This window comes from Vulpes lagopus, chromosome 23 (assembly GCF_018345385.1).
Source record: "Vulpes lagopus strain Blue_001 chromosome 23, ASM1834538v1, whole genome shotgun sequence".
Lineage (NCBI taxonomy): Eukaryota > Metazoa > Chordata > Mammalia > Carnivora > Canidae > Vulpes > Vulpes lagopus.
In genome coordinates, this window is record NC_054846.1 from 47,502,242 (window position 1) to 47,515,030 (window position 12,789).

General features: G+C 36.7%; 1 protein-coding gene across 2 annotated transcripts in view; it reads left to right on the forward strand.

Annotated features, from left to right (window-relative positions):
- The window catches only part of ST3GAL3 (ST3 beta-galactoside alpha-2,3-sialyltransferase 3), a 196,108-nt gene that overhangs the window by 31,641 nt on the left and 151,678 nt on the right, over window positions 1–12,789 (forward strand). Inside the window, exon 3 of one of the 2 annotated variants that reach the window (XM_041738151.1) lies at window positions 7,211–7,268. The exons of the other annotated variant lie outside the window; for it this stretch is intronic. Coding sequence (XP_041594085.1) covers window positions 7,250–7,268 — 19 coding nt within the window. The 5' untranslated portion in view covers window positions 7,211–7,249. The remainder of the gene's footprint in view (window positions 1–7,210; window positions 7,269–12,789) is intronic. 2 annotated transcript variants of the gene reach the window in all.

The window sequence follows — 12,789 nt, forward strand, 5'->3', positions numbered from 1 at the left end:
CAGGCTCCATGCACCGGGAGCCCGACGTGGGATTCGATCCCAGGTCTCCAGGATCGCGCCCTGGGCCAAAGGCAGGCGCTAAACCACTGCGCCACCCAGGGATCTCTTGGGGTATTACTAAGTCAGTCTTGTACATCTTAAACCTAATTGTGTTTGCTTTGACATTATCTAAATGGAGCATTAGTCAAATCAACTTTGGCTTTTGTAGCTAGGTCAGAGTTTTTTAAATTTTTATTTATGTATTTTAAAAAAGATTTTATTTTATGAGAGACACAGAGACAGGCAAAGACACAGGCAGAGGGAAAAGCAGGCTCCATGCAGGGATCCCGATGTGAGATTCGATCCCGGGACTCCAGGATCTGCCCTGGACCAAAGGCAGGCACTAAACTGCTGAGCCACCCAGGGATCTCCTTCTACTTCCTTTTTTTTGGCTTTTACTCTTTAGTTTTACAGTTACAGACTATCCTTTCATTGTATTTAAATTTTTTTGTGGGGGGGGTACATACAGGTTTTTCTTTTGTTACAATTTTGGGATCTAGTTTTCTAATAAATGGGCCAAAATACACATGAGAACCAGTGTATTGCTCCTGTTTCTGTTCCTCTGTCTGATTATATTCTCTCTTTGTTTTTATTTATTATTTATTTATTTTTCAATTTTGGGTCTTTTCTGATTTGCTTAGTGTATATTTCTCTGGGGTTGTTGCCATTTCAGTATTTTGTTCTCTCATTCATCTGTTCTTCTCTGGACAAAATGAAGGATGGAAAAACTCACCTCAGAAAAGAGAACAAGAGGGCAGACTGGGTGGCTCAGCAGTTTAGCACTACCTTGAGCCTAGGGCATCATCCTGGAGTCCCCGGATCGAGTCCCACGCTGGGCTCTCTGCATGGAGCCTGCTTCTCCCTCTGCCTGTGTCCTTGCCCCTCTCTCTCTCTGTGTCTGTCATGAAAAAATAAATTAAATCCTTAAAAAAAATAAAAATTAAAAAAAGAACAAGAAGCAGTACTGACTGCCAGGGATATAATTAGTATGGACAAAAGTAAGATGTCAGAACTGGAGTTCAGAATATTGATTATAAAGATACTAGCTAGGCTTGAAAAAAGCATAGAGGACACTAGAGAATCCGTTTCTGGAGAAATGAAAGAACTAAAATTTACTCAAGTCGAAATAAAAAAGGCTATTAGTGAGATGCAATATACAATGGAGGCTCTAACTGCTAGGATAAATGAAGCAGAAGAGAGAATTAGTTATATAGAGGACAAAATGATGGAGAATAAAGAAGCTGTCTGAGAAAAAGATAAACAATTACTGGATCTCGAGGGAGGAAATCAAGAGATAAGTGGTACCATAAAATAAAACAATATTAGAATAATTGGGATCCTATAAGAAGAGTAGAGTCAGGCAGAAGGTAGATTGGAGGAAATTATAGCAGAGAATTTCCCTACTCTGGGGAAGGAAACAGGTATCCAACCAAGTCCAGGAGGCACAGGGAACCCCCCTCAAAATCAATAAAAATAGATAAGCACCCTAACATATAATAGTGAAGCTTGGAAATCTCAGAAACAAAGAGAAAATCCTGAAAGCAGCTTTGCCAAGAGGTCCATAACCTACAAGGATAGAAACATTAGACTGGCAGCATCTATCCACAGACCTGGCAGGCCAGAAAGGACTGGCATGATAAATTCAGGGTGCTAAATGAGGGAAATATGCAGCCAGGAATACTTTATCCAGCTAGAGTGTCATTCAAAATAGATAAAAAGCTTCCAGGACAAACAGAAACTAAAAGAATTAAAAAAAAAAAAAAAGTGATTACCAAACCAGCCTTGCAAGAAATATTAAAGGGGATCCTTGAGGTGAAGTGAAAAGAGAGCCCCAAAATAACATAGACCAGAAAGAACAGAACAACATACAGAAACAGTGACTTTACAGGTAATACAATGACACTAAATTCATATTCTGAATGTAAATGGACTAAATGCCCCAATCAAAACATGCAGGTTATCAGATTGAATTAAAAAAGCAAGATCCATCAATATGCTGTCTGCAAGAGACTAATTTTAATTAATTAATTAATTAATTAATTAATTAATTAATTTTTAAAAGGGACTCATTTTAGACCCAAAGACACCTCCAGATTGAAAGTGAGGGGGTGGAAAACCATTTATCATGCTAATGGACATGAATAGAAAGCTGGAGTGGCAATCATATATCAGAAAAATTCAATTTTAAACCAAAGACTGTAGTGAAAGATGAGGAAGGACACTATATCATAATTAAAGGCTCTACCCAACAAGATCTAGCAATTATGAAAATTTATGCCCCTAACACGGGAGCAGCCAATTATATAAGGCAATTAATAGCAAAATTCAACACACTGATAATAATACAATAATAGTAGGGGACTTTAACACCCCACTCACTGCAGTGGATAGATAACCTAAACTGAAGATAAGCAAGGAAACAAGGGCTTTGAATGACACACAGGACCAGATAGACTTCACAGATATATTCAGAGCATTCTATCCTAAAGCAACAAAACACATTCTTCTCAAGTGCACGTGGAACATTCTTCAGAATAAATCACATACTGAGTCACAAATCAGGCCTCAATGAGTACCAAAAGATTGGGATCATTCCCTATATATTTCCAGACCACAATGCTTTGAAACTGGAACTCAATCACAAGAGGAAATTTGGAAAGGACTCATATACATGAAGGCTAAAGAACATCCTATCAAAGAATGAATGGATCAACCAGGAAATTAAAGAAGAATTTAAAAATTCAGGAAACAAATGAAAAAGAAAATACAACTGTTGAAACCTTTGGGATGCAACAAAGGCAGTCCTAAGAGGAAAATATTTAGCAGTCAAGCCTTTCTCAAAAAACAAGAAAGGTCTCAACTACACAACCTAACCTTACACCTAAGTGTACTGGAGAAACAGCAAATAAAGCCTAAACCCAGCAGGAGAAGAGAAATAATAAAGATTAGAGGAGAAGAGAAATAAGATTAGAGGAGAATCCATGAAAGAGAAACCAAAAGAACAGTAGAACAGATCAATGAAACTAAGACCTGGTTCTTTGAAAGAATTAATAAGATTGATAAACCCCTGGACAGATTTATCAAAAAGAAAAGAGAAAGGACCCAAATAAATAAAATCATGAATGAAAGAAGAGAGATCACAACCAACACTGAAGAAATACAAACAATTATAAGAACATATCATGAACAATTATATGCCAAAAAATTAGGCAATCTGGAAGAAATGGATGCATCCTAGAGATGTATTTACCAAAAGTGAAACAGGAAGAAATAGAAAACCTGAACAGACCCATAACCAGCAAGGAAATTGAAGCAGTATTAAAACAGTCTCCCAACAAATGAGTCCAGGGACAGATGGCTTCCCAGTGGAATGCTACAAACATTTAAAGAATAGTGAATACCTATTCTTTTGAAGCTGTTTCAAAAAAAGAAATGGAAAACTTCCAAACTCTTTCTATGAGGCCCACATTACCTTAATCCCAAAACCTGACAGAGACCCCACCAAAAAGGAGAATTATAGACCAATATCCCTGATGAACATGGATGCAAAAATTCTCACTAAAATACTAGCCAGTAGAATTCAACAGTACATTAAAAGGATTATTCATCACGACCAAGTGGGATTTATTCCTGGGCTGCAAGGGTAGTTCAACATCTGCAAATCAATCTGTGATACACTACTTTAATAAAGAAAGGACAAGAACCATAGGATCCTCTTAATAGATGCAGAAAAAGCATTTGACAAAGTACAACATCCTTCCTTGGTTAAAACTCTTCACAGTGTAGGGACAGAGGGAACATACCTCAATCTCGTAAAAGCCATATACAAAAAGATCACAGCAAATATCCTCAATGAAGAAAAACAGTGTTTTTCCCCTAAGGTCAGGAACACAGCAGGGATGTCCACTCTCAACACTGTTGTTCAACATAGTACCAGAAGATCTAGCCTCAGCAATCAGACAACAAAAAGAAATAAAAAGGCATCTGCGTTGGCAAAGAAGTCAAACTCTCACTCTTTACAGATGACATGATACTCTATGTGGAAAATCCAAAAGACTCCACCTCAAAATTGCTAGCACTCACACAGGAATTCAGCAACGTGGCAGGGTATAAAATCGATGCACAGAAATCAGTTGCATTTCTGTACATTAACAATGAGGCAGAAGAAGGAGAAATTAATGAGTCAGTCCCATTTATAATTGCACCCAAAACCATAAGATGACTTTAGGAATAAACCTAAACAAAGAGGCAAAGGATCTGTGCTCAGAAAACTATAGAACACTCATGAAAGAAATTGAGGGAGACACAAACACCTGAAAAAACGTTCCATGCCCATGGATTGGAAGAACAAATATTGTTAAAATACCTATGCTACTTAGAGCAATCTATACATTCCATGCAATCCCTATCAAAATTCCATCAACTTATTTTCCAGAGCTGGAATAAATAATCCTAAAATTTGTATGGAACCAGAAAAGAGCCAGAATAACCAAGGAATGTTGATAAAACCCAAACTGGTGGCATCACAATTCTGGACTTCAAGCTCCATTACAGAGCTGTAATCATCAAGACAGTATGGTACTGGCACAAAAACAGACACACAGATTAATGGAACAGAATAGAGAACTCAGAAAGGACCCTCTATGGTCAGCTAATCTTTGACAAAGCAGAAAAGAATATCTATTGCAATAGATAAAAGACTGTCTCTTCAACAAATAGTGTTGGGAAAATTAGATAGCCACATGCAGAAGAATAAACTGGCCCATTTCTTCACACCATCCACAAAAATAGGCTCAGAATGGATGAAAGACTTAATTGTGAGATTAGAATCCATCAAAATCTTAGAGGAGAACACAGGCAGCAACCTTTGTGACCTTAGCCACAGCAAGTTCTTGCTAGATACGTCTCCAGAGGCAAGGGAAATGGAGACAAGGGAAACAAGCGCAAAAATGAACTGTTGGGACTTCATCAAGATAAAATGGTTTTGCACAACAAAGAAAATTGGTGACAAAACCAAAAGACAACTGACAGAATGGGAGAAGATATTTACAAATGACACATCAGATAAAGGGCTAGTTGTCCAAAATCCTTTTTAAAAAATATTTTATTTATTCATGAGAGAGAGGCGGTGGGGGGGCGGGCAGAGGGAGAAGCAAGCTCCATGGGAGCCTGACATGGGATTCGATCCTGAATCTCTCGGATCACACCCTGGACCGAAGGCAGCGCTAAACTGCTGAGCCACCTGGGCTGCCCTACTTATCCAAAATCTGTAAAGAACTTCTCAAACTCAACACCCAAAGAACAAATAACCCAACCAAGAAATAGGCAGAAGACATGAACAGACCTTTCTTCAAAGAAGACATGCAAATGGCCAACAGACACATGAAAAAAATGCTCAACATTATTTGGCATCAGGGAAATACAATTCAAAACCACAATGAGGGATCCCTGGGTGGTGCAGCGGTTAAGTGCCTGCCTTTGGCCCAGGGCGCGATCCTGGAGACCTGGGATCGAATCCCACGTCGGGCTCCCGGTGCATGGAGCCTGCTTCTCCCTCTGCCTGTGTCTCTGCCTCTCTCTCTCTCTCTCTCAAGTCAGGAAGCAAGATGTTGGTGAGGATGCAGAGAAAAGGAATCCCTCTTACATTGTTGGTGGAAATGCAAGCTGGTTTAGCCACTCCAGAAAACAGTATAGAGATTCCTTAAAAAGTTGAAAATAGAGCTACCCTATGACCCAGCAATTGCACTACTGGGTATTTACCCCAAAGATACAAATGTAGTGATTTGAAGGGGTGCCTGCACCCTAAGTGTTTATAGCAGCAATGTTCACAATAGCCAGACTTGGAAAGAGCCCAGATGTCCATCAACAGATGAATGGATATAGAGGTGGTATATATACAGTTGAATACTACTCAGCCATCAAAAAAAGAAATCTTGCCATTTGCAATGATGTGGATGGAACTGGAGGATATTATGCTTAGTGAAAAAGGTATATCAAAGAAAGACGATTATCATGATCTCATTCATATGTGGAATTTAAGAAACAAGATCATAGGGGAAGGGAGGCAAAAGTAAAACAAGATGAAATCAGAGAGGGAGACAAACCATAAAAACTCTTAGTCATAGGAAATAAACTGAGGGGAGGTGGTCAGAGGATGGGGTAACTGGGTGATAGACATTAAGGAGGGCACGTGAGATAATGAGTTCTGGGTGTTATATAAAACCGATGAATCACTGACCTCTATCTCTGAAACTAATAATACATTATTTGGTAATTATATTGAATTTAAATAAGATTTTTAAAATTCTTATTAAAATACAAACTGACAGTGGTCAGTATTCATAGTTTCTTCAAGCGATATCCACAGTGGTCAGTGTTAAAAGTTACCAAACATACAAACACACGGGAAATTGTGACCCATATTCATGAAAAAGTCTATAGATGAGATGACTCAGATATTGGACATAGCAATGTAGCTATTATAAGTAATTTAAAGAATTAAAAATACAGTGAACAGTTAAGTAGTCTCAGGAGAGAAAACCATTAAAAAGGGAGCAAATTATAGTACTGAGAAGTATAGGAACGGAAAATGAAGATTTCATGTACCAGTAGATTGAATATAACAGAAGTCAGTGAACTGGAGTGCAATAAAAATTATCCCATCACAGAAAGAAAAAATATTGAAGAAAAATGAATCGTCTCAGGGGGCTGTGTTACAATATAAAATTATCTGATCTATATGAGTATTGGACAGGAAAAAATTAAAGATGTAATGTCTGGAAACTTCCTAAATTTGGTGAAAACAATTGACTTAACAGATCTAAGAAGCTCAGCAAACTTAAAGGATAAATATTGGGAAAATCTAGGTTTATCATAGTCAAGCATCTGAAATCTAACATGAAAATCTTGAAAGTGGAGAAAAAGAAACGTTATATATGTGGGTAAGAAATCCCACTGACCCTTCATCATAAATAGTGGAGTTAACACAATGAAGATCTTTAATGTGCTGAAAGAAAAATACCAAAACACCTGTTGTTCCAGAATTCTTTATCTGTTGAAAATATCCTTTTAAAACAAGGATGAAATGAAGGTATTTTTTCAAATAAAAGAGAATTGGTTGTTAGCAGACAGCATTATAAAAAATACTAATGGATGTCCTTTGGGACAATAGGACGGGAGACCAGATGGAAACTTGGATCTATAGGAAAAAATGAAGATCACTGGAAAAGGTAAATAATGGGCAAATACAAAAGGCTCTTTTCTGTTTTTTCTTAAAATTTGCTTAAAAGACAGTTGATTAAAGCAAAAATAATAACCACATAGAATGAGGTTTAGAATATATGTAGAAGTAAGCTGTGACAAAATTTGCACAAGGAATGGGGAGAGAGGAGCTAAATGGAACCTTATGTTGTAAGGTTATTACATTTGTGAAAAATAAGTGGGAAGTAGGAATGTTGTGTGTAAGATGAAGAAAGAGTTAAAATAAGAGGAATGAACTGTCCGATATGAAGAGGTATTATATTGACTCTACATAGACTCTGATAAGGTAAAGATGTGTATTCCTTAATAGAACTCCTTGGTAAAACAACTACTAGAAAAAAAATTAATAAAAACAACAACAATCCCCTCCCAAATATATATCTAAGAAGCCGAAGAAGAAATAAAAAGCACTAAAAAAAATTTAGTTAACCCCAAAGAAAGCAATTAAATAGCAATATAAAAGCACAAAACAGATGAGAGAAATGAAAAACAAATGGTAAGATAGTTGACTTACTCTTGAGTATCAACAGTTACATTTACATGTGAATGTATTAAAGCTCCAGCTAAAGCCAGAAATTGTCAAAATTGTTAACAAAGCATGATGTATGTTTTGATATAAGAGACCTATATTTTAAGTTTAAAAACAGGCTTAGGGACACCTGAGTGGCTCAGTGATTGAGCCTTTGGCTCAAGTCGTGATCCTGGGGTCCTGGGATCGAGTTCCGCATCTGGCTCCTTGCTGGGAGCCTGCTTCTCCCTCTGCCTATGTCTCTCCCTCTCTCTTTGTGTCTCTCATGAATAAATAAATAAAATCTTATATTTAAAACATATCTTATATTTAAAAGATTTTATTTATTTATTCATGATAGAGAGAGAGAGAGAGAGGTAGAGACACAGGCAGAGGGAGAAGCGGGCTCCATGCCAGGAGCCCGATGTGGGACTCGATCCCGGGACTCCAGGATCATGCCCTGGGCCAAAGGCAGGTACTGAACTGCTGAGCCACCTAGGGATCCTCAATAAATAAAATCTTAAAAAAAAAAAAGGGTCAAAGTAGGGACACCTGGGGAGCACAGTTGGTTGGGCATCCTACTCTTGGTTTCAGCTCAGGTTGTGATCTCGGGGTTGTGAGATTGAGCCCTGCATCAGGCTCTGCACTCAGCACCCAGTCTGCTTGAGTGTCTCCTTCCCTCTCTCTGTCTCTCCTCCGCTCCCATGCCCCACACCACATGCTCTCTCTTTTGAAAATAAATAAATAAATCTTACAAAAAACCAAATACCATAACAGGTTCAAATTAAAAGGAAGGAAAATAAACAATAAGCATAGAGAAGCTGACGTAGCTATATTAGTTTCAGCACATACCTTAAGCAAGAGTATTATAAGAGATTGCAGAGTGTCATTACATAATGGTCAAAAAGCAATTTATCAGAAAGACATACATAAATATGTATGTGCCTACTCAGAAAGTATCCAACTTCATTAAGCAAAAACTGTTAATTAAGCCTAGGGAGGAGAAAGGGACAAATCCACAGTGATGCTCAAGTATATTAATACCCTTCTCTCAGTAATTAATAAAACAGGTCAAAAATCTGTAAGGATATAGAAGATCTAAGCAACTACCTTTACCTAATTGACATTTATAGAACACTTTACAAAATAATGCCAGACTATACATTTGTTCCAAGTGTGCACAGAATGTTCATTGAGATTTTTATGTCATTGAAGACATCATAGACAGTTAATATGCAGATAATATGCTGGGAGAAGAGCATTTTAATTATTTTTTTTAAAGATTTTATCTATTCATTCGAGAGAGAGGGAGCACAAGCAGGAGGAGAGGCAGAGAGAGAAGACTCCCCACTGAGCAGGAGCCCGACGTGGGGGTTGACTCCAGGACTCTGGAATCATGACCTGAGCCAAAGGCTGATGACCAGTCAACTGAGCCACCCAGGCGCCCCAAAAACTTCAATATTTGTATGTTAACTGTACTGGAACTAAAATTTTAAAAAAATTGCTAGGGTTGATATTTAGAATACACAAGGAATTCCTGCAAATTAAGAAGAAAAAGGCAGCATTTCCAGTGGAAAATGGGCAGAGAGGAGGTGCCTGGGTGGCTTAGTCAGTTAAGCCACTGATTTGATTTTGGCTCAGGTTGTAATTTAGGGTTGTGAGATCGAGCCCCCTGCAGCTCCGTGCTCAGCATGGAGTCTTATCCTTTTCCCTCTGCTCCCACCCTCAAATAAATCTAAAACAAAAAAGAAGGAAAGAAAATGGGCAAAGAATTAGAACAAAGAATTTACAGAATAAGAAACCCATAGGCTAAGCATAGGAATAGATATTCAAACTTGTGGGCTATAACAAATATTAAAATATTTATTAACAAGATACTACTTTATATCTCTTAGACTGACAAAAAATAGTTAGCTGGATAATGGCAAGTGTTGGTAGGAATGTGAGAATATAGTAACCAGTATTCTTTGCTGGAGGGAAAGTAGGCTAGCAAAGCCATTCTGGAGCACAGTTGTAATAATTAATCAACATGTCATTTAGCTCAGCAAGTCTATATATATGATATATATGTATATATACCATATATATGGATATATATATATATGTCATATATATATATATCCATCCATCCATCCCATGGCACTTAACAGTTACATGCATTATTTGTGTGTCCAGGGAGTTGGAAAATGAGTGTGCTTCCATCCTAGGGGTAGGGGTGAATAGGCAAAAAGTAGGGTATTTATATCATGTAATGATTTACAGCTGTTAGAAATAACAGATCCAATATACACAAAACAACATGGATGGGACGTTAAAAACATAGTTTAAGTAAAAACTGAAACAACACAATGCCATTTTTCTATAAATTAAAAAGACAGGCATACGAGGACTTCTTAGGGTACAAAAAACATGAGCCATAAAATTAAAATTTTATAAATTAAGCTTTATCAAAATTAAAAATGTTTGCCCTTTAAAAAACACCACTAAGGAAATGAAAAGACAAGCCATAGAATGGGAATGAATATTCAGTACTTGTACATACAATATTCAGTTATGAAATATTCAGCACATGCCTATGTTTGTATCTAAAATATATTTAAAAATTCTCGTAAGTTAATAAGAAGGTAAACAGCTTAATCAAAATGGGTAAAAGATTTAAAGAGACACTTTACAAAAGAAGATGTAGGAATGGCCAATAAACACAGGAAAAAATTCTCAACATTGTTACTCATTATAGAAATACAAATTAAAACCACAGGTAACATTAGATACCAATTAAGATGACTTCAATTTTAGAAAAAGATAAAGTGTTAGCAAGAATATGGAATAAATGGATCTCTCCTGTTACTGTTGTGAATGTAAAATTGTTCAACGACTTTGGAAACCAGTTTGGCAGTATCTTAAAAAGTTATACATATACCTGCCAAATGACAGAGTACTCCACTCTTCAATATTTACCTGAGAAAAATAAAAGCAGATGACTACATAAAGATCTGTACGTGAATGCTCAAAGCAGGTTTATTCCCAGGAGCTCTAAACTGGAAACCAACCTAAATGTCTATAAACAGGTGAATGGATAAACAAATGTGGTATATTTACACAGTGAAGTACCATTTCACAATGAAAAGGAACAGCCTTGATACATGCAACATCGTGGATGAATGTCAAACAGTACTCTGAGCAGAGGAAATCAGACCAAGAAAAGTACATATTATATGACTACATTTATATAAAATACAAACTAATTATTAGTTATTAAAAGCAGATTGTTCCCTTCGATGAAATGTGAAATGAGGGATGGATTGCAAAAGGGTATAGGAATTTTTTGGGATTGATAGAAATGTTCTGTGTCTTGATGATGGCAGTGGTTTTGTGAATGTATACAACTGTCAATACTCTTCATATTGTATACAGTAAATTAAAGCAGTTTATTGTATATAAATTATTCCTGGATAAAGTTGATAAGAAAAAGTAAATGCATATCAAACATACATATTAAAAGAACATCAGCAAATATATATATTAAGTAATAGAGTGTATGCCTCTGTAGGAGGAAGGAAATGAAAAAAAAGTGGAATATAATTTATGACTTGATTAATACTATTTTCCATAGGGTTCCTTGCATTCCCTCAATGTGGTTCGATATTTGTTTCTGTGTGCCTGTACATTCTGTGATGGTTAGGAGGATAGCCTGAGTGCAGAATGAAAAGACCCTCTAGGGAGCCAAATAGCTAGTATGTACACTGAAAAACATTGCTGCATGAGAAATGAAAGAAAATTGAAATAAAGATACACTGTATTCATGGAGCAGAAGGCATGATATTAAGATACTGAGTCTCCCCAGTTTGTTTTAAGCTTCAACACATTTCCAATAAAAATTCCAAAAGGCAGGGCAGTCTGGGTGGCTCAGCAGTTTAGCGCCGCCTTCAGCCCAGGGCCTGATCCTGGAGACCTGGGATTGAATCCCACATCCGGCTCCCTGCGTGGAGCCTGCTTCTCCCTCTGCCTGTGTCTCTGCCTCTCTTTCTCTGTATGTCTCTCATGAATAAATAAATAAAATCTTAAAAAAAAAAATTCCAGAAGGCTTGGTAGGCTTTTTTTTTTAATTTATTTTTTGGTAGAAATTGCTAACTGACTCTAAAGTTTATATGCAAATACAGAGAATTTAAAATAGTCAAAACAGTTTTAAAAAATAACAGGGACACCTGGCTGGCTCAGTCAGTGGAGCATTCGACTTTTGATTTTGGGGTTGTGAGTTGAAGCCCCAAGTTGGGTGTAAAGCTTACTTAAAAATAAATACTAGAAAAAAATAAATAAATTGCAGGATTTATTTACTACCTGCTTTCAAAAACTTATAAAGCTACAATAATCACAATAGAATGCTGATGGTATTAAAGCGAATGGAATAGAAAACAGTCCAGTAATAGACCCACACATATATGGCCAATGGAATTTTTTTTATTAAAAACTTTTTTTTAAATTTGGGCATAGTTGACACAATGTTACATTAGCTTCAGGTATGCAACTTAGTGATTTGACAAGTTTACATATGATGCTGTATTCACCACAAGTGTAGATACCACCTGTCCTGTTTCATCTCTGTAACGATATCATTGACTGTATTCTTTATGCTGTGCCTTTTATTCCTCTGACTTATTCATTTAATAGCCAATTGATTTTTGATAAAGGTGCCAAGGCAGTTCAATAGAAAAAGTATAATTTTTTCAATAAATGGTAGTAAACAGGCAAAACTTGACTTGTGTTTCTCACCATATACAAGATTAACTTAAAATGTATCACAAATCTAAATGGAAGTGCTAAAACTGAAACTCCTAGAACAAAATATAGAGGAGAATCTTAGTAACCTTGAGTTTGCTAAAGATTTTTTACAATATTTATTTATTTATTTTAGAGAGAGAGAAAGTACGTGATCAGGGAGAGGGGACAGAGGGTGAGAAAAACCAAGCAGAGTCCTCACTGAG